Genomic DNA, 19063 nt, shown 5'->3' with positions numbered 1-19063 from the left:
TAAGGGCTACTTTTCTTCAACAAGTGCTTCTATTACATTTTATTTTGTCAGCTGTTAGAAAATACATCCTAGTCTTCAGAGTTATTTTGATAGTTTTTCTAACAGCGCAAGCTGACGAAATGTAAATATATTGCAAATATACATAAACAAGAAATGTTTCCAACTACACTAATAAACTTGATTTCTTTATTTTGTCAGATGAGGTTGCGCTTCAACAACTGGATTTACGGTAGAGCGCTAGACCCAAAATCTATTGAGCATAAAAACTGTAATTGTAGCACATCCCTATCTCGTTCTTTGAACTTCGTTTCTTTGCTAGATTAGGGCCGCCAAAAGGTTTGTCCCAGATATAAATTACATGGGATGTGCTTCATTGCATTCTGCTTATTTCCCTGTGTGGTTCCACTGTTCCTGTCTCATCTCACCGCATGAAGGCGTAGCACTAATGTAACGTTAGTCCCTCCCTGTGCTACACCGTGTATGGTCCCTCCCATAGACGGCCTGCGGTCCCTCCCAACGGTGCTAACCGAGTTAGCTGTATGTCTTTGGTATGGTGTTTTCATGCTCACGAGCTAGCTACGTCAATGTCAGTCGGTAAAGCGACAGTCGTCATTTCATCCTCCTTGGGTCGAGGCGCACACCGCATCTTTTAAAAGGTAGCAAATCATTTTAATGCAACACGGTGAACCTAAAAGTGTCTTTGTTTTGGAAATAAGCCAATGTTCTCCAGCTACTAACGCTAGCTAGGCCTATAGCAAATGTGTTTTTATGCTAAGCTAATTTACAGACTAGCTATACGCGTGCAGCGTGTTTAGTTAAGGCCTACACGCGTGATGAGAAATAACTTTGCTATCGACTAAAATCCAACATGTTAGGGATATAACGATAACTGTTAAGCCACCATTTTGGTAATTCTGCTAAATTGGCTAACGCTACTTTAGTTAGCAACTAACGTGAAAGTACCGTTGTTGAAATGCAGAGCCACGACGCGCAGCGTGTGCTGTCGATGGAAACACGACAGATATCTCTTCGGTGTTCGACCTTTGTGTGTCTGTTGAGTCGTTCATACGTGCTGGTAACGTTACCTATCGATACTCGCCAAAGATATACGTTGCAAATCCGTTCTGTGTTTTGCAGCCAATCCTAGCCAACGTACATATAAACTCGATCGGGATTTGCACAAAATAATCTCAATGTACGCTAAATAGCGAGCCAGGTCACAGGAACAGCTATGAGCTCCACGTTTTCTCAACATTTTATGTTTAGAAAAATGTGTATTAATGTGTATGAATGTGACTGGATGCCATCTGGTTAATTAACATTATCCTTTCTTTCTTTTGAGGAGAGTTTGATGGTTGATTTATTGTTAAACCTCCATACAGTACAGTCTTCCAGCTTATAAAGGTATTGATGATAATTGAACAATAACCTCATGTCCTGTGGGTATAATGAAGTGTATTAAGTCGTGTTAGTGTACAACCAATGAAGTGATGCATCTTTCTTATGTGTTACATTTGTTTCCACATACTCACCAAAATCTGCTATATTTCTTTTTCCATTGTCGTATATTGTTTAGTGATTTGAAGTTGTTGAATGAATTTAAATGGTCCTCGGTTATTTATCGTTTGAAGTGTCCTTGTAGAGTTTTATTTGTCGTAAAGAAACGCAGTGAACTTGAAACATCAGTCCAAACGAAAGAGTTCTGACCCTGAATCTGTGGTTCAATGCAATGTTCCTTCCATGTGAATTGGCACAGAATCAAAAAATTACGCATGAGACACATTTATTCTGATCTGCAGGTATACGTAGTGATTTTGCAAACCCTGAACACATGACATACTTGATACATCTGAATAATCCTCACTACTGGAGCCCAGACAATACTGGAACTTGATACCAATAATATTGGTATTTGAGTTATAAAATCTATAAGCGACAACATATGTAATTCTTAAGGGCTTTCCCTACTTGGGTGTAAATACAACAGGGACATTTGCTCAATTCATAACTATTGTAATGGAATATGATACTTTTACAATCTTGATTTCTTTTCTCCTCCCTTAGTGACGGGGAAGCTCCACGATGGTGAAAATATTCATTGGGAACTTGTCGCCAGACACCACATCAGATGAACTTCGCTCTCTCTTCTCCCAATATGGCAAGATTGGAGAGTGCACTATTGTCAAGAACTTTGGCTTCGTGCACATGGACGACAAAGCGGAGGCGGAGGAAGCCATCAGCAACCTCCACCATTATGAGCTGAATGGCATGCCGATGAATGTAGAAATGAGCCGCAGCAAGTCGAAAGGATCCACAAAACTGCACGTCGGCAACATTGGCTGCACCAACCAGGAGCTGAGGGCCAAGTTTGAAGAGTTTGGCTCTGTGGCGGAGTGTGACATAGTAAAAAACTATGCTTTTGTTCACATGGATCGTATGGAGGATGCTGTGGAAGCCATTAATCAGTTAGACAACACAGCTTTTAAAGGTGAACTCTTGGGCTGGGGTTAATAGGGAGGTTTTATTTGAAAGATGTATTATCAAGAACATGTCATTCTGTTCTTGTGGTTTGATGGGTAAGTAATGGACACACCACAGGTAAGTACAAAGAGACAACTGAAGGATAACAGGAAGCTGAAGAAAGCGAGGCAGCCCTTATTATTTTAAAGCTGGCATCCGTAAAGTCGTTGGTTTGTCTGGATTCTTGTAAAGCACAGATGGGCACTTACTGCAATTGACTGACTTATCAGGTCACACCTGTTCTAATTGTTAATGCAAGTACAGTCAGTGTAATACTAGAAGTAATGACTAACCATGATTGTATTTTTACAAATCCAATTCAACTGCACGGGCCCATTAAGGGCTGAGAACAGGTGTGCGCGTGGTCCTGTTTGGTCTTTACTTGGTTTGTGCACGCTACGTGCGAACCTTCGGCGTCACGGGCGAATATGACGAAGTCTTCGTCACGTGGACCCTTGAATAATTTGTGTTGTCAAACTTTGCTCATGTGTTTTAGCATTAGCTGATAGCTCTCTTGCGTGCAACCTTCTATCACATCTCGGTCTTGTCTGTGGTATCGACACTGTCTGAGTTCCCTTTTGCCACTGCAGTGGGTAAGAATGTTTGGGAGGTTACGGATTTCAGCTTTAATACCTTTTTAAAATGCTTAAATCTTAAGTCATATCTCATTGCTATTTTGTTTTGTAAAATGCAGCTTTTTACTAGACTGGTTGGTTTGGAGACTTTTGTATGCCAGACAAGAAATGTCAAATATTTGGATGCAGGCATAAGTCCTTATTGAGTCTTTTCTTTTTAAGGCAAACTGATGAGCGTGAAGCTTTCGACTAGCCGCCTGCGTACTGCGCCGGGAATGGGAGACAGATCGGGTTGTTATCGTTGCGGGCAGGAAGGCCACTGGTCCAAAGAATGCCCTCTAGACCAAAATGGCTTCCACAGAAACGGCTCAGAGCCAAAGTCTGATGGATACGATGACTCGAGATTTGGCGAGCATGCTCGCAACAGGGGTTATCAACCGGACTTCAGTGGCGACCCAGAGTATGGCGGTGGCTATGCTCCTGCTCATGGTTTTTCCCGGGGTGCCGGTCACGGCGGCAGCATGGCAGGGTACGGAAGGGGTTCGGGCTACGAGAATGCAATGAGATACGGGCCGCACCCCGGTTACGGCTTAAGCGCTGTCGCTGAACATAGCATGGCTCGGATGTACGGCAGCGAGGCAGCATACCGGAGCAACGGCTCGCTCTATGGCGCGGTACCAGCCTACCCGATGCGACGGTTGCCTTACGAGGAACGGGATCCGTACGGGGTCGTGGACTACTACGAGAAGTACAGGGCCAATGCTTACGGAGGCAGTTATTTCGAGGAACACCGCGCCGTCCCCTTGCCTGCTCCATCAACATCATCCTCCACAGCTTTAATGAGGGATCGTCTGCCCCCCTCTAGCCTCGACCCATACGAGTGCCCCCCCCACCCTCCTCCACCAGCCCCGGTCTCCTCATACTACGCACGTGACCGAAGTCCGATTCGGAGAGTCCCCGTCGAGGCAGATGGATACGCATATGAGCGTTCGCGCCTTTCCCCGGTGCCCGCCCCCCCAAGGAGCTCTACCTATGACCATCCGGGCGCTGATCGGGCACGATATACATACTAATCCATGTCCCACGATGCCAGGTGAGAGCTTCCTGTCATTTAGTGGATAGGATAGCCGAAGTGCCATTGGAATCACTGAAAATTAAACGTTAAACATAACATCTCATTAGTAATATCATAGGCAAAAGTGTGTACGTGAGGAGTGGGTATTAAGAATTAGGCTACAATAAAGCTGACTAACCGTAATGGCCAACGAGTAGATTTCAACGTGAATGCTTGAATGCCCTCACATGCTATGATCTCATTCTAGGTACATCAAAATACAGTACAACTAACACTAAGTTGACCACCTTTCATCGTCCTATTTATGTGTCGTGGTATTTGTGCAGATCCTGGGTTCATCTACAACCTGGCTGACGTCTATTCATGAGAATGAGTCTTTGCCCCTCTGAAAGAAGCTCTGTTTATACACGATGTAGTCTGAAGAGAAACAAATTCAAATGGTGCATGGTGCATGTTTTAAGTGTTAGGATTAATTTGATTTAACTAATGTTTTTTTCAGCAGCATCTAATGTTTTGCTATGTGTGTTTTAGTGTACTTGTTTGTGTCAGTTAACATTGTTACTGCATACGTGAAGCAATGGCAAAACAAGTGTTGGGTACTGTATGCGTCATCACCTACATTGTTTAACCTGTGGGCTTAAATGTCACACCTGTACCCAAATATGGACCTTCATAGTTAAAAAATGGTGACACTTTAGTATTTGAGTTACAGAAAACCGTTTGTGAAATCAAGAACTTTTTATCAAATATAATTGTGAACATGTTTTTTTTGTCAATAGGCACATTAAATAGATTTTCATTTCCGTGATGAATATGAACCTTCACATTTTGGACATATGTTGGAGTTTCATAACGCTGTCTTTCTTAATTTCTAACGACAAGATTAAAATTAAAGTCTGTCTAAAGTCTGAAAACTGACTTGTGTGTTCATTGTGCTGAGTCATCTGGTATATTGTGAAATGGCATTTACAGTCAAAGTGCAACCGTCAATCAAAACATAAGCTGGGGGGGGAAAGACCATATCAACTGACGTGTATGAGGACATAATAAAATAGGGTGGTCAGCGGGTTAGTTTGCAGATACAATAACATTGGCATGCACAATGGCTTACTCATTTGGGTATCACTAGCCACATTAGATACTGTATTCATATTCATCAATATATTAAAGGTGTGAACGGCAAGCGGTCTGGAGCCAAGACACTGATGCTGGTAATGCTTTGCTATGGGACACTAAGTTCCAATTATTTCATTCTGATCCTTGACGAGCTCTAATAAATGCTTTTCCACTGTTGTAAATGCAATTATTCTGTTTGGTTGTATTTGCACTCCAGATGATTTAATCAAGAGTATTTTCATATGGTTGTATACTTAGGAATATGTTTTAATTCACAGTTAAAAATACATTGCCACAACATTTTAGGAGCTTATTGTGCTTCTCAGGTTTGGGTAGAAATATAAGGAGATTGATATTAAAAAGAGCGAATCAGTGTTCAGAATGGGGATAACAAAAAGCTTTGCCCAACAGAACACGGAATATGGGGCGGGGCTTGGTCTGGCCAATAGCAATGCTTCATACTACAGCGGATCATCCCCCATCGGCCATGGACTCGTCTTTTGTGGGTTTCCGTTAGGCGCCATTTTGATTAAAGTAATGTGAGGGTGGGCTGTGGGCAACGCTGTATGATATTGTTTTTCTCTATTTAATCACATTTATACCAGAGTCGACTAGTTTAACGGAGACTAATACATTCGAGTACACTAAAAATGGCCACGGGCGCAAACGCAACTCCTTTAGGGAAGTTGCACCCCAGCATTGGTGCTAAACGAGGATTTGACGCCGGGCCTGGTGCGGGGAACGGGATGATGCCAGCACCGGGGCCGCCCGCAGCCTTTCCTTCTCTACAAGCTTTCCAGCCACCGATGCCAACCGTATCTTTTCCACAACCTCTTCAGTTCAATCCCGCGGCAGCGTTTCCGACCCAGGCTCCACAACAACCAGTCGTGGTTGGCGGATTGGCCAAACCAGGTAACCGAACCACGGCTAACGTGACAAGACATGCGTAATGAGTTTAAGCTAGCCGTGTAGCTAATGTGGCTACATAAAGGCCCCACATAAAGCATCGGCCTTGCACAAAATGGAGAGTCCCGCTAACGTTAGTTTGCATGTACATTTTACTGAATAGCCCACTTTACATTTGCAATAACCAGTGTTAAGATTTGCACTTGCACCTCAAACGTAACGTTAAACCGGCCATGAGCCTAATAAAGGGACGTAACGGTGGTATTCGTTATTGACAGAAGATCGAGACTTGTCGAAATCGTTTTGCATAACAACTCTAACCATAGTTGTGTAAACCATGGTATGGGCTTAACGTTTGAAGGCCTAATAGTCGCATTTGATTTATCTCAAGTTGGGTATGACGACCGTTCTATTCAGTCCAGCTTCTTGTGGCTACTAGTGGTTCGTGAACGTTACTGTTAACGTCACTTATCGATCAGCAAGGTGCCTTGAATGGCGCTTTAATTCATGTCACCTATTGAAGCTCTACACCCAACGTGGATAATATCCCCCGTTTCTCCCGGTAGATTTCAGTTCGAAGAAATCGAGGAAGAAGAGTCGTTGGAGCAGCGAGACGCCCGATCAGAAGACTGTCATACCGGGCATGCCCACTGTTATCCCCCCTGGATTGACCCGGGACCAAGAGAGAGCCTATATAGGTACATTTTTTACTTTAATGATTAAAAGATAACCGTAATCATAAGAGCAGGTCTGTTTCATAACCTGTTTGATCAATAACATGTGTTTGAGGTTCTATAGTTGTCTTACATGGCGCACACGAGTATTAATTTAACATTTATGTCCTGTTTGCTGATTTTCCAACAGTTAGAGCTCTCTAAAGGCACCCACGAGACGCGTTACCAACTATAAGCTCTTAATCATATTTTCAATGTATTGAAAGTGACATTACTATGTCACGCAAAATGGGAAATGTCTAATTTTGCTCCAACTGTTGAGATAAAGCAATCACATCCAATGAGCAATGATTATAAGGTGATGATGTAAGATGTTAATTAAGGATATTTGTCTTCAATGAAAGTGCTTCTGTGGTCTTATGGTTTGCATACAGTTAGCAGAGGAGTATGATGATTTAGATGATTTAAATGCCAGTGCTTGCTTGATATGTGTCCTGAGCTGCAGCTCACTACTCACCGTCTTGCTTGATCCCTACACATCATCAGTGTTGTTCCTGTGCATGGAGACGTTACTCATAATGTTTAGGACATGCCAAAGTGTGCTTCTGTTTCTATTGGTCAAAGTGTGAGCAATGCTGCTTCAACGGCAAATCAATCAAACATGTTTAAGTGACTCAAGCAGGTGACTTAGTGGACACTGCAAATTGGGAAACTCTTAATCACTGTTATTGTGCTCTTACTTTGGCCTGTAAAAAAGATCATATGAAACACATAATTTTTAATCACAAATGCCTTCCAGCAGCAGTGTAGCACCAACATACTGTCTTCACAGGCCCTCAGCAGGGTGCTCTGAAGCAGATGCGTCCTTTCTGTCAATAACTGACATGGTTATTGATTATGTGCACTCATTGGTAATGGTTGTACTTCTTTGGTATGTAAACATTCATTTGTGCCCACCTTCTGTTGGTCACACTTATTGTTTCCTTTGCTCATTCAGTAGATCCCCTAAAACAGTCCAAGGGAGGCGTTGTTAGAATGAAACTCACAGGGCCTGTATTCATCTCTATAATCCAAAGTAATTGTTTCAGTGACTGGTGAATCTCTGTGTTTTGGGGTATTCATTGCAGCTTTCATAATGTGCATGGGATGACTGATTAATTTATTTTCTCATTACCTTCCAAGTGTAAGAATTGTCTGTCACTGCTGCCCCTCTGTGTTAGATCTGTGGAGTGCAAATAGTGACTACGATCAGCTTTCTTGTTGTAGAAACGTGTTAAACAAATGGACCAATCGGTGATCTTCAGACCCGATGTGTCCTTAAAATGCCAAAGCCGTTAAACCAAATCTGTTATGTATGTGAAGCTCGTCTTCATAGAAGAAAAAACAGAGGTTTGAAATACTGATGGGATGGCAGGGATTTTTAGGAATGGTGGTCAAGACATTGACTGATATGTTCCATGTTGAATCATTGTGTGAGAAGAAGTTAGTCCGGTCTATGCTAATGTAATGACCTGGAGAACATACTGACATTGGGTAATGTGTTCCTCTGATGTCCTCTTATATGAATAAGTGACTCCATGCTTTAGTCTTACCACATGTTCATGTGATCTCCTCTTTATTTGTGACTGAACAGACTCACCGTTTGTCTTTACCTCAGTAATGTGTGAGACAGTGCTCTAATGTGCAGAGCGTTGTCTCTCTGATGTTGTTGTGGTAACCACATTTCTCTCCATCCTTGTTTTTCTTTCCTAACCTGAATTCTTCCAGTCCAACTGCAGATTGAAGACCTGACTCGTAAACTGCGTACAGGAGACCTGGGAATCCCTGTTAACCCTGAGGACAGGTCGGAAAAAGATTAAACTCATGAACAGTAACATTTTCTCTACCTTCTTGACTTTTTGGAAGACAAATGTTGATTTTCAGTGTACCGTATATATGTGGTTGTTAGCCAACATCTCAGACTCCACAGTAGTGTTAGCTGGCAGATGTAGAGTTTAGTGAAACCAGTTTAAAATGCTCTTCATAGTGTCGGAGCGTAGAATCCATCCACATGAGTCCATTTATTAAGCTCACCACTGAGCATGATAGCTATTATAGCTCGTTTCATCTTAAGCTGTATACTAATGTGTGAGCTAAATATAGATATGGTTACCTACAGAGTGAGGACGTCTCATAATTGGAAATGATTAACAATTTCAAACTGTACAGTGGAGTGCAACATTTTTTAGAAATACTATTTTTCGACCATGTCGCTTTACAATGAATGAGATCTATTCATATGTTTACAATGAATGAGATCTATTCATATGTTTACAATGAATGAGATATATTCATGTTTACAATGAATGAGATCTATTCATATGTTTACAATGAATGAGATCTATTCATATGTTTACAGTGAATGAGATCTATTCATGTTTACAATGAAAGATATATTCATATGTTTACAATGAATGAGATATATTCATATGTTTACAATGAATGAGATATATTCATATGTTTACAATGAATGAGATCTATTCATATGTTTACAGTGAATGAGATCTATTCATATGTTTACAATGAATGAGATATATTCATATGTTTACAATGAATGAGATCTATTCATATGTTTACAGTGAATGAGATATATTCATATGTTTACAATGAATGAGATCTATTCATATGTTTACAATGAATGAGATATATTCATATGTTTACAATGAATGAGATCTATTCATATGTTTACAATGAATGAGATCTATTCATATGTTTACAGTGAATGAGATCTATTCATATGTTTACAGTGAATGAGATATATTCATATGTTTACAATGAATGAGATCTATTCATATGTTTACAATGAATGAGATCTATTCATATGTTTACAATGAATGAGATCTATTCATATGTTTACAATGAATGAGATCTATTCATATGTTTACAATGAATGAGATATATTCATATGTTCTCCTCTAGAAAATGAGACGTGTTTGCAGTTACATTGATTGAAAATGTTCCATTACAGTTTGTTTTCAATTCAATTGAATTAGAAAAATATTTTTTAATGAAATATTGCATCAAAAGTGATCCGATATTTGAAACAGTTGCTGCCAGTAAACACTGTAAACAATGGAGCCGTCAATCAAATCTCGGTGTTCAGAGGAGGAAGTCAGCTCACAGCAAACTAGCATCCTTCAGCTGTTTGTGTTCAGCTTTTTCTATTTTTATTTGTTTCTTTTCATCAATTTAATGTCAGTTTCATTATGATGTATTGACAGACTGTTTCAATCTCGGACAAACAAATAATTGAAGTGCGAGTCGTTTATTGGAGATAAGAGATGGGGAGATGTGGGACTGACTGCGTGGGCAATAGTATGTTGAGATGCCGTCACATTCAGAGACAGTTAAGCAAATCACTGCAGGACAAAGATAACAGTCTTTTTCTCATTACTTCTCATTTAAGTGGTCAGATTTAGCCCTCTAGTATTGATGCAGCATTGTTTCACCCCCTGCTTGTTTAATGTGTCTGATGTAGAGTGCTGTGTCAATATATATGAATACATATATGATGCATAATGTATAAAGATTTTCCTCTGAAGCAGGTTTGGGTCACAACACTCTAAATGTAATTTTTTTTAGCTTTAACGTTTAACTTGTTCTGATGAATTGGCTCTTTCGGAAACGTTAGTTGGTACACAAAGGATAGATATTTGCCATTCCTGGCCTTTTTTGACTTCCTGGATACTCTAACTTTTTGCCAGTGATGATTGGGCTCATGGCCTGTAGCCTACATGACAACATACAATAGGTTTTGGTTTCGACTTAACAATGATTTGTCACTTGTCATCTCTGGTTTTTCCCCTCATGTGGCTTTAAGCATGTCCACCCGGAGGGGGCGTGTTCCAGTTTCCCCTCTGGACTCTTGAGGTCTGGAAGAAAACAGCTGGAATTGTATGTGCTCTGGGAAAGCAGTGGCCAGCTTCTAAGCTAGTTTCCATAAGGATGTGTTCCCACAGGCTGTGGCTCTCTCTAGTGTGTGAAGTTGACATTTTGTTAGCTAGAGTCCCTGTCGCCTGAACACTAAGTTTCTCTCCATAATCAGACATTTCCACAGCAACCGAAAAGTTGATTGCAGAGCTGCAGCACTCTCAATCACTCCCCAGTCTAAAGGGACAACTGGGGGTGTTTCAGGTTGTCACCGTTGGAAGCATAAAAGGAAAAAAGCCTCAATATATTCTATCTATTTCTCACTCTTCACATCACATGTGGCTCTCTGATGGGAGAGCGTAGGAAAAGGTGGATATCTAATCTTAATTCCTTTCCTCTAACCCAAATTACCCCACATCAACCTAACCCTTTCTCAAGCACAGAGCCTCCTTAACGCAGCAACACAGGTTTTCAGCATCCAAGGGGAGGTACGGACCTCTTCCGCCACGCCAACACCAAGCAACTCTCACAGCCAGTGTTTCTGCTTAGGATTGCCAATTTTAATTTTGGTTTCTTTTTCTTACCTCCCAACTTTCCTGTCTTGTAGGCCAACAATCCTGTATGCAGGTTTAGTTATGGCCGTGTGGTTGTTTTTTCTCTGTGGTTGATGCCCCTCCAGTGTATTGGGTTAATTACCACTATACAGCTTTGGTTGCCCTTTTTACCCTGAATTGTATAAACTATTGGACTCTAGGCGTTGAAACGTCAGTGCAGAGTTCCTATATCCTGTTCTTTTGGTTCTGAGTTTGCTCTTGCACTGGCCATGAGTCGCATAGTCTACCTGAGAGTATCTCAGTAGATCCAAATTTCTAAAACTGTTCCTTTTTTTAAATTTTTTTTATCAACATTCTTTCTAAGGCATGTCAGTAAAATTCCTAATGAAGATGTGAAATTGTTAAAGACTGAGTTAGCTGCAGGGAGCCTGTGTGTCTGTTATTGGCAGAGCGCCACTTCTAGAAAGGTATCGATGATGTCTTTCCTGTCTTTTGTCATTTTCAGGTCTCCCTCCCCGGAGCCCATCTACAACAGCGAGGGCAAGAGGTTGAACACCCGCGAGTATCGCACACGAAAGAAAATCGAGGAGGAGCGCCACTCCCTCATCACCGAGATGGTTGGACTCAACCCGGACTTCAAGCCTCCTGCCGACTACAAGTATGATTTCTTTACTTGTTTTTGTCTGTTAATATGTTCAGCGTCTGTTATAGTTGTCTGGGCACCTTTGTCCATGCAAGCTGCGAAATGATGGTAATAGTAGTTCTACCATTTGGATGGCGTTAAATGTGATTCATAGAAATCATAAAGTATATCTGCACTTTGTCCTACTAGACAGCACAAAGAATGATACTCTGCCCGTCTCCAGCCTTTAACCCTCTGTGGCCTCGTTCTTACTGTCATATAAAGTCCTGCTCCTCTGTGGAAACGGCACAAGCATCGCTAGAAGTGGAGAGAACTCGGATGTCTTTTGTGCAGTGTAACACAGTTACATTGCCATGAATCTTAATAAAGAAAAAATGCAAGTTGAATTTCTTTGGTAGTGTCTTTTACAAATAATGGAGAACAATGGACTCTATATAACCAACACTTCCTAGTTGTGCAGAAGATTTTTACAGGAACTGGTTCAACAAAATGTTTATTTGTAGAGTTTAAATGTAGAATATAATGTTTTTGATGAAATATAAAGAAAACTGAGCTTTGTTTTGGTTGCTCTTTCTGACTGATGTGTTCAAGGACCGTAAGAACTATGACAATCTGGTAATGACGGTTTTGACAACAACGCTGTAGTTTTGGCAATTGTTCAAAGAAAACGTGCTTTTCAATCCCGCTGGCAGGTTTTGCGGTTCAGAGGGTTAATTTACGTATCCTAAAAAATAAAGCTGAAACACAAATCTTCAAAAGGTTGTTCAGAAAGCTGATCAATGGTCCTTCTAAATGTTTTTCTTGTCTTTCTTTCCCGCAGACCTCCAGCCACCAGAGTTAACGACAAAGTTATGATCCCCCAAGACGAATACCCCGAAATCAACTTTGTCGGTCTGTTAATCGGGCCACGGTAAACGAGACGAAATATTACCATCATGTTGGGTTTTGTCACTGCCAGTACAGTGCAGCGTGAGCTTAGCGTGTCGCTTTTTGTTCCCTTTTCGGTTTTACCAGTGGTAATACGCTGAAGAACATCGAGAAGGAGTGCTGCGCCAAGATCATGATCCGGGGTAAAGGTTCTGTGAAGGAGGGGAAGGTAGGCCGAAAGGACGGACAGATGCTGCCGGGGGAAGACGAGCCTCTGCACGCGCTGGTCACCGCCAACACAATGGAGAACGTCAAGAAAGCCGTGGAGCAGGTTAGATCCCCTCATCGGGCTCCTGATGGACGTTGCCCGTTTGCTCAGCTCCTAAATGGCCTTCATGCTGACAAATCTGTGTCCACAGATTCGGAACATTCTGAAGCAAGGCATTGAGACGCCCGAGGATCAGAACGACTTACGAAAGATGCAGCTGAGGGAGCTCGCCAGACTCAACGGTACACTGAGGGAAGACGACAACAGGTCAGTGGTGGAGTTTTATGCAAAGTTCAGTGTGACGGATCATTGGTGGTGAATGTATGGCCCCTGGAGATGTTCAGTTTAAACTACAGAGCACCGCTGAAGACCCTACCCGTTTGTCTCTGTAGGATCCTTCGTCCTTGGCAGAACTCTGAGCCACGCAGCATCACCAACACCACCCTCTGTACCAAGTGCGGCGGAGCAGGCCACATCTCCTCCGACTGCAAGTACACCAGGTGACCATCAGTGGAGCCAGTCATAATGTATATGTATTCATGTAGTGTCATCAATCTGTTTGTAACAGCGGTTGCTGTTTTGCTTTGTGCAGCTCATTCGCTGCCCACAGAGCGACGGGCGGCGAGCCTCCCCAGTCTGCCCAGGACAAGGCTCGTATGGACAAGGAGTACCTGTCCCTGATGGCCGAGCTCGGGGAGGCTCCGGTCCCCACATCGGGGGGAGGACACTCCAGCAGCCAGGGAGGAGGGCAGCGGTCCTCAGGACTCAACAATAACCAGCAACAGGTCAGTTGGCAACACTCATGATTCCATACTAATCATACCAGTGTGTCGAAGAGAGTCCTAAACCAGCGACTGTGTGCAGCAGAACCGGCCTCCTTGGATGAACTCCGGTCCGACTGAGAGCAGGAACTACCATGGCATGCACGGAGCACCTGGTGGAGGACCCCACAGCTACCCACCCCCAATGCCCAACATGGGAGGCCCCCCTATGCCCCCCAACCCCAACGGCCTGCCACCCCCCTGGATGCAGCCCCCTCCTCCTCCCATGGGCCAGGGGCACACTCACGGACACCCCATGGGTAAGAGCTGATGTTTTACGGGTTAACATGACAGGAGGTGGGGAAACGGATGGTCACTGTGCTCCTCGGGGGCCTTGGGTGTTGAAGAGGAGGCCCTGAGAGCGACACCAGGCCAAGATACCGTGTGACGTATTCAGAGTGCAGTACTGGTGCCACTTTGACAAACATGTAAACTAATATTGTCCACGGGGCGACCGTGCCTCACTGGGTTAAGAGGGTCGTCTGGTAACCGCAGGGTCAACGGTTCGATCCCCGACTGGGACGTGTCGTCGTGTCCCTGAGTAAGACACTGAACCCCCGGCTCCCCGGGAGCCTATCATTGGCAGCCCACTGCTCCCTATATACAGGGATGGGTCCTTGAGCAAGACACTTAACCCCAAAAAATGTCTCCCGTAGTTGTGCCCACGGTGTATGAATGTGATAGACTCTGAATTGTAAGTCGCTTTGGATAAAAGCGTCTGCTAAATGACTGTAATGTAATGTCTAAACCATGGGACTCAAAAGAGAGTAATACACTTTGCTGACATTACAGCAGACCATTCCATTATGCCATCTATTAGATATTTGACAGTGAGATTATTTTTAAAATATGTTTTTAAATACAAGGATGTCTCTGCTGGTAGGACTTTACAGGAGGAGCAGAGCCACCGGACCTTATGTTGGCTGTAATTATTACTGTGCTGGTGGTAAAATTACCCACATACATGTTCCAAAAGGGTTCACATATTATTAGAATCACACCGCCTCCTCTACTTCAGCGTTTATTATGAATCATCATCAAATTCAATTCTGCAGCAAAACCAACCTGTTTGTATTTTGGTTTCCTTGTAGGTCTGCTGCCACCTCCAATGGGCATGATGCCGCCTCCACCTCCTCCCCCCAGCAACCAGCCACCTCCTCCCCCCTCTGGACCTCTGCCACCGTGGCAACAGCAGGCTCCTCCTCCCCCTCCCAGCAGCAGCATGGCAACCAGTGCACCACTACCCTGGCAACAGAGTAAGACACTCAAAACTATTTGTAACCGTTGCGTCATTTTATTTTCAATATCCACAGTTCTGTGTCGAGGACATTGTGTAAGATGCTACAAACTGTTTAGAGCCTACTCGATTCATTTAGACTTTAACTGCAACTCTACAGAAGGCATCAGGAGATCATGATGCAGACATGAGCCACATCTCTCAGTAGTGATCATGTGGTGTTGTAGTGTGAGCTGACCATGTGAACATTGTGATGACCGTAAAGAGTTAACCTCCCGCTGCCCCCCCCCCCCCCCCCCCCCACAGATACCACCACCACATCCAGCACCGGCACCCTGCCTCCATGGCAGCAGCCCCAGCAGACTGCGGCTTCCGGAGCCCAGCCCCCCCCACCCATGGGTGCCCCATCCATGGTGCCGCCTCCCCCCGGCGTCCAGCCCCCGTTGCCCCCGGGTGCCCCTCCTCCTCCCCCTCCACCACCTCCAGGCTCAACTGGCATGATGTATGCCCCGCCGCCACCTCCCCCACCCATGGACCCTTCCAACTTTGTCACCATGATGGGGATGGGGGTACCGGGCATGCCCCCCTTCGGTATGCCCCCTGCCCCCCCACCGCCTCCACCCCAGAATTAACCCTTCCACGGAAGAATAGTCCTCCCACAAGAGTTCCCACCTGCAGCACATTGTGGACGTGTGACCACAGAAGAAGATATAACCAGTGCTTTATTTTTTATTGATCCTTGATATGGTGGAGATGTCTGTGAAACAATGACAGGTTGTGTTCGTTCAATTTGTAAAGTTGCGTAACTTTAGTAAATGAGTTGTTTTTCCTGTTTTTAAAGTTTGTGTGCACACAAACAAAACACCGTTGCTCTCGGCTCATGTTGTGCATCGCTCCCGTAGTTTGTTACATCACTTGTAAACCAAATAAAGTGCTCAAATAGCCACCCGGGGGTTTAGATTCTGCTCCAGTCGCACCGCTTCAGAGGTCCAGTTCACACTGTCACGCTCGACTATTATTGGATTTAATATATTGAAGCTTAACTTGCATGATCCATTATGAACTTCTCATTCACAAGTTTATACTCCTGTCATGTCCCCATGTTGACTTTGAGTTGAATAAGATTAATATTTTTGTAATAAGGAGATGTGAAGTGTATCTTAGTTCTGTCTGAAAACCTTTTTGTAGTCCTGTCTCCGATTGTTCTCCAGAGATTCCCGGGGTTTTAATTGTTTTCTTTGTTCTTTTGTTACTTGCCTGCGTCTCAGTTGTGACATTGAGTTTGAAAAAGGGGAATCGGATGCTGCGAACTGCCGTCTTCTGCCCCCGGCACTACTTGAATGCTGAGACTGTGATCTGTTTTTGTTTTTCTGCTCTAAGACGCTGTGTGCAGTGTTTGTGTTGCTTCTGCAAGGACAAAAATATCGGTTTTGTCTCTCGAGTTAAGGAGAAGAATTGTTAGTTTTACTCTGTTCTGGAATCAGTCGGTTGTGTCATGGCGCTAGCCTGAATGAAAAGCTGTTGAAATCTTGCTTGGTTTGGCATTAAACTGATCCATTTCACCTTTTTGTCTTTGGGTCCGGACTGGTTTCTCCTTTCATGGTTAGAGGCCGTCTGTGTCTCAATGCTTGCCAAGAGTTTCTGTTTTTTTTCAAACAAGGCTTTGTTGGCTGCCTCATTCATATGTGTTGCATAACCGGGGTTTGTCTCATTCAGTCTGCACTCGGAGACCTGATTAAACTGGACAGTTGTCCCCCTGCCACTGACATCCCCAGCTGGGTTTCATGTGGCGTTCTAGACGTGTCGGCTTCATGTCCAAATACTTAGAGCAGTGATGTTCTCCTTGTTCTCCTTGCATTATATCTAAACGCAGTTATTTCAATGTTTTGGTGACAAATACCAATACATTGAGTATTTTCAATTCTAAGATGACATTTCAATAGCTTGGGAAGAAGAAATGGGAGAAAATATATTCCTCAAGGTCCACTTGCTAGTGTTTTCTTTTTTTTGAGCTTTCAACTGCATTACATGGTTTTCATGACATGGAGTTGCTGGCTCAGTTGTCACATGACTTAAACATAACTCAAGGTACACTTACGTTTCCTACAGCTGTCAGTTACATCCCATGGTCTTCTTCAGCGGATGCCATTTGCTCAGTGGTCATGGGACGGACATGTTAAAATCTTTTACGACGTTTACGTTCAACCTCATCACCTGACCAAATGGTGACCGATGGTCACTTGATGACAACAGAGAACGCCACTGAGTCTGTGAGGTATGGTTAAAGCCCCAGAAAAAGCTAGTAAGTGGACCTTGAGTTACTATGTTTTAGTGTAAATCAGACTTTGTTAATTCACTTGCAGACCTGTCTTGTTTGAATACCCTGCAGAGTTATCGTAAATTCACTTTGAATATGATTTTCCATGCTAAACTAGTGTTCAAGGTCAATGACATTTCTGACTCCTTTTCCAAGTTGGTCTATTTCTACTTTCACTTGGTCAACTTGTCACTGTTAATTTAATCTCGAATGACATGTCCACCTAGCGTTTTCCTCCCTTTGGCTTCTATAGCTCTCGTTAGCTCCGCATGTCAGTACAGTTCCTGTCCGACATCTCCTGAACTCTGGGATGAGGGGATGTAAGAACAGTTACTGCAGGATTCTGATTACAATTCTTAAGGATGCTGAGCTTCAGCAAAGTAAACTGATTAAGACCGGAAATGAACAATGTTTTACTTCAAAATAAAAGCAATGTTTGTGGATTCTTTTCGGCAGACTTTCTAAGTGGCTAAATATTTTTGGGGGAAACAATGTCAGCCTTGGCTCCTGCGCCATGCAGCAGCTGGAAGCAAACTATATTTGATGAGCCAGAACTGAAGCTTTAGTGCACTTCGGCAAGTAAACGGTGAAATTCCCACAAATCGAGACCACCAATAATTCCTAAACAGAGCACAAGTGTTCCTGTGCTGCAGCTGCAGGTCTGAAAAAAAAGGGGCCCCGGAGAATTGCATCATCACTATCATTCCTCTCCACTGTGGAGCAAGAAGGATGCCGGTGGTCCTCTGGGCTGCAGGACAGTGACAGAGACCCCTGTCAGACACTGCTGCCTATCCTGGCACCAGGTACCTGAACAGGGTCTTTTTATATACATTTGATTTATTTGTTGCTGCACCCTTTCCTGCTTGTCAGCCTGGTTTCAGCTGCACAAACACTGAGCGGTTTTCTTCTCATTCGACCAGTGGTGGCCGGCCAATAGAGGGCCACGGGGCCTGGCCCCACCCACATTGAGCCACAATAAAAAATTATAAAATTATTAATTAAAAAAAAATAACATTAATAAATTATATAAATTGTCAATATTTGTGCTTTTGAGCTATGTAATATACCCACTAATATTTGTAAAATAGGATATCTGCGCAAAATAAATGTTTTTCCCTGCTTGTCCTCTCTGGTGCACCTCTCAGCTGTCCCCGTGCACGTGTCTACTGCGCGTGGACGTGCTAGGGCCAGATCGATTTGGCCCAAGGAAGACGGGTCTAATAAGCAGCTTAGCCAATCACTGATTAAAGAAATAAATGAGTGACTTACAATTTAGCCAATTAGCGCCCTAAAAAAGACTTCCGGGAGGGCCATTCTCATCTGGCCCACGGCTGCGAGTGCCCGTGTCTCTCACCAGGGCTCGTGTCTCGTTCTCATCTTGCGTGTTCTCGTGTTCAGACAGCAGACTCGCGGGAAAGGGAAGCAGTACATGAAGCTTCTGTACTAGCTGGTTAGCTAGCTGGATGATGTCATGCTAATAATTTATTTAGCTTTTTAAAACAACGGGGACGGATCCAGCACCGACAGTTACGGGAGTGAGGGATGAGGAGGTAAGGAAACATGAGAACACCAGGGTAGGGA

At 43.4% G+C, this 19063-nt stretch overlaps 1 protein-coding gene across 4 annotated transcripts; it reads left to right on the top strand.

The window, feature by feature from the left end:
• The first annotated feature begins 518 nt into the window (after positions 1-518).
• sf1 (splicing factor 1) lies at positions 519-16727 on the top strand. 4 transcript variants are annotated; one of them, XM_079295011.1, is made up of 13 exons: positions 519-656; positions 2065-2488; positions 6759-6890; positions 8634-8709; positions 11835-11987; positions 12793-12882; positions 12987-13170; positions 13259-13374; positions 13500-13607; positions 13700-13892; positions 13972-14188; positions 15020-15184; positions 15472-16727. In XM_079295011.1, the coding sequence occupies exons 2-13, from the start codon at positions 2083-2085 to the stop codon at positions 15795-15797; spliced, it is 2166 nt and encodes a 721-aa protein (XP_079151137.1). In that variant the 5' UTR covers positions 519-656; positions 2065-2082; the 3' UTR covers positions 15798-16727. The 4 variants fall into 4 exon arrangements, with proteins under 4 accessions (XP_079151137.1, XP_079151136.1, XP_079151135.1 ...); XM_079295009.1 differs by lacking the exons at positions 519-656; positions 2065-2488 and adding an exon at positions 5827-6198 and having other exon boundaries at positions 13975-14188; XM_079295008.1 differs by lacking the exons at positions 519-656; positions 2065-2488 and adding an exon at positions 5827-6198.
• Positions 16728-19063: the final 2336 nt, after the last annotated feature.

Source organism: Melanostigma gelatinosum (assembly GCF_949748355.1).
Source record: "Melanostigma gelatinosum genome assembly, chromosome: 23".
NCBI lineage: Eukaryota > Metazoa > Chordata > Actinopteri > Perciformes > Zoarcidae > Melanostigma > Melanostigma gelatinosum.
This window is presented reverse-complemented; position numbering and strand designations above follow the sequence as displayed.

Coding starts and splice junctions, on each gene's coding strand:
- sf1 (XM_079295011.1), top strand. CDS start 2,083: ATGGTGAAAATATTCATTGGGAACTTGTCGCCAGACACCACATCAGAT. Junction 8,710..11,834: donor CCTGTTAACCCTGAGGACAG/GTCGGAAAAAGA, acceptor TGTCATTTTCAG/GTCTCCCTCCCCGGAGCCCA. Junction 13,893..13,971: donor TCAACAATAACCAGCAACAG/GTCAGTTGGCAA, acceptor GACTGTGTGCAG/CAGAACCGGCCTCCTTGGAT.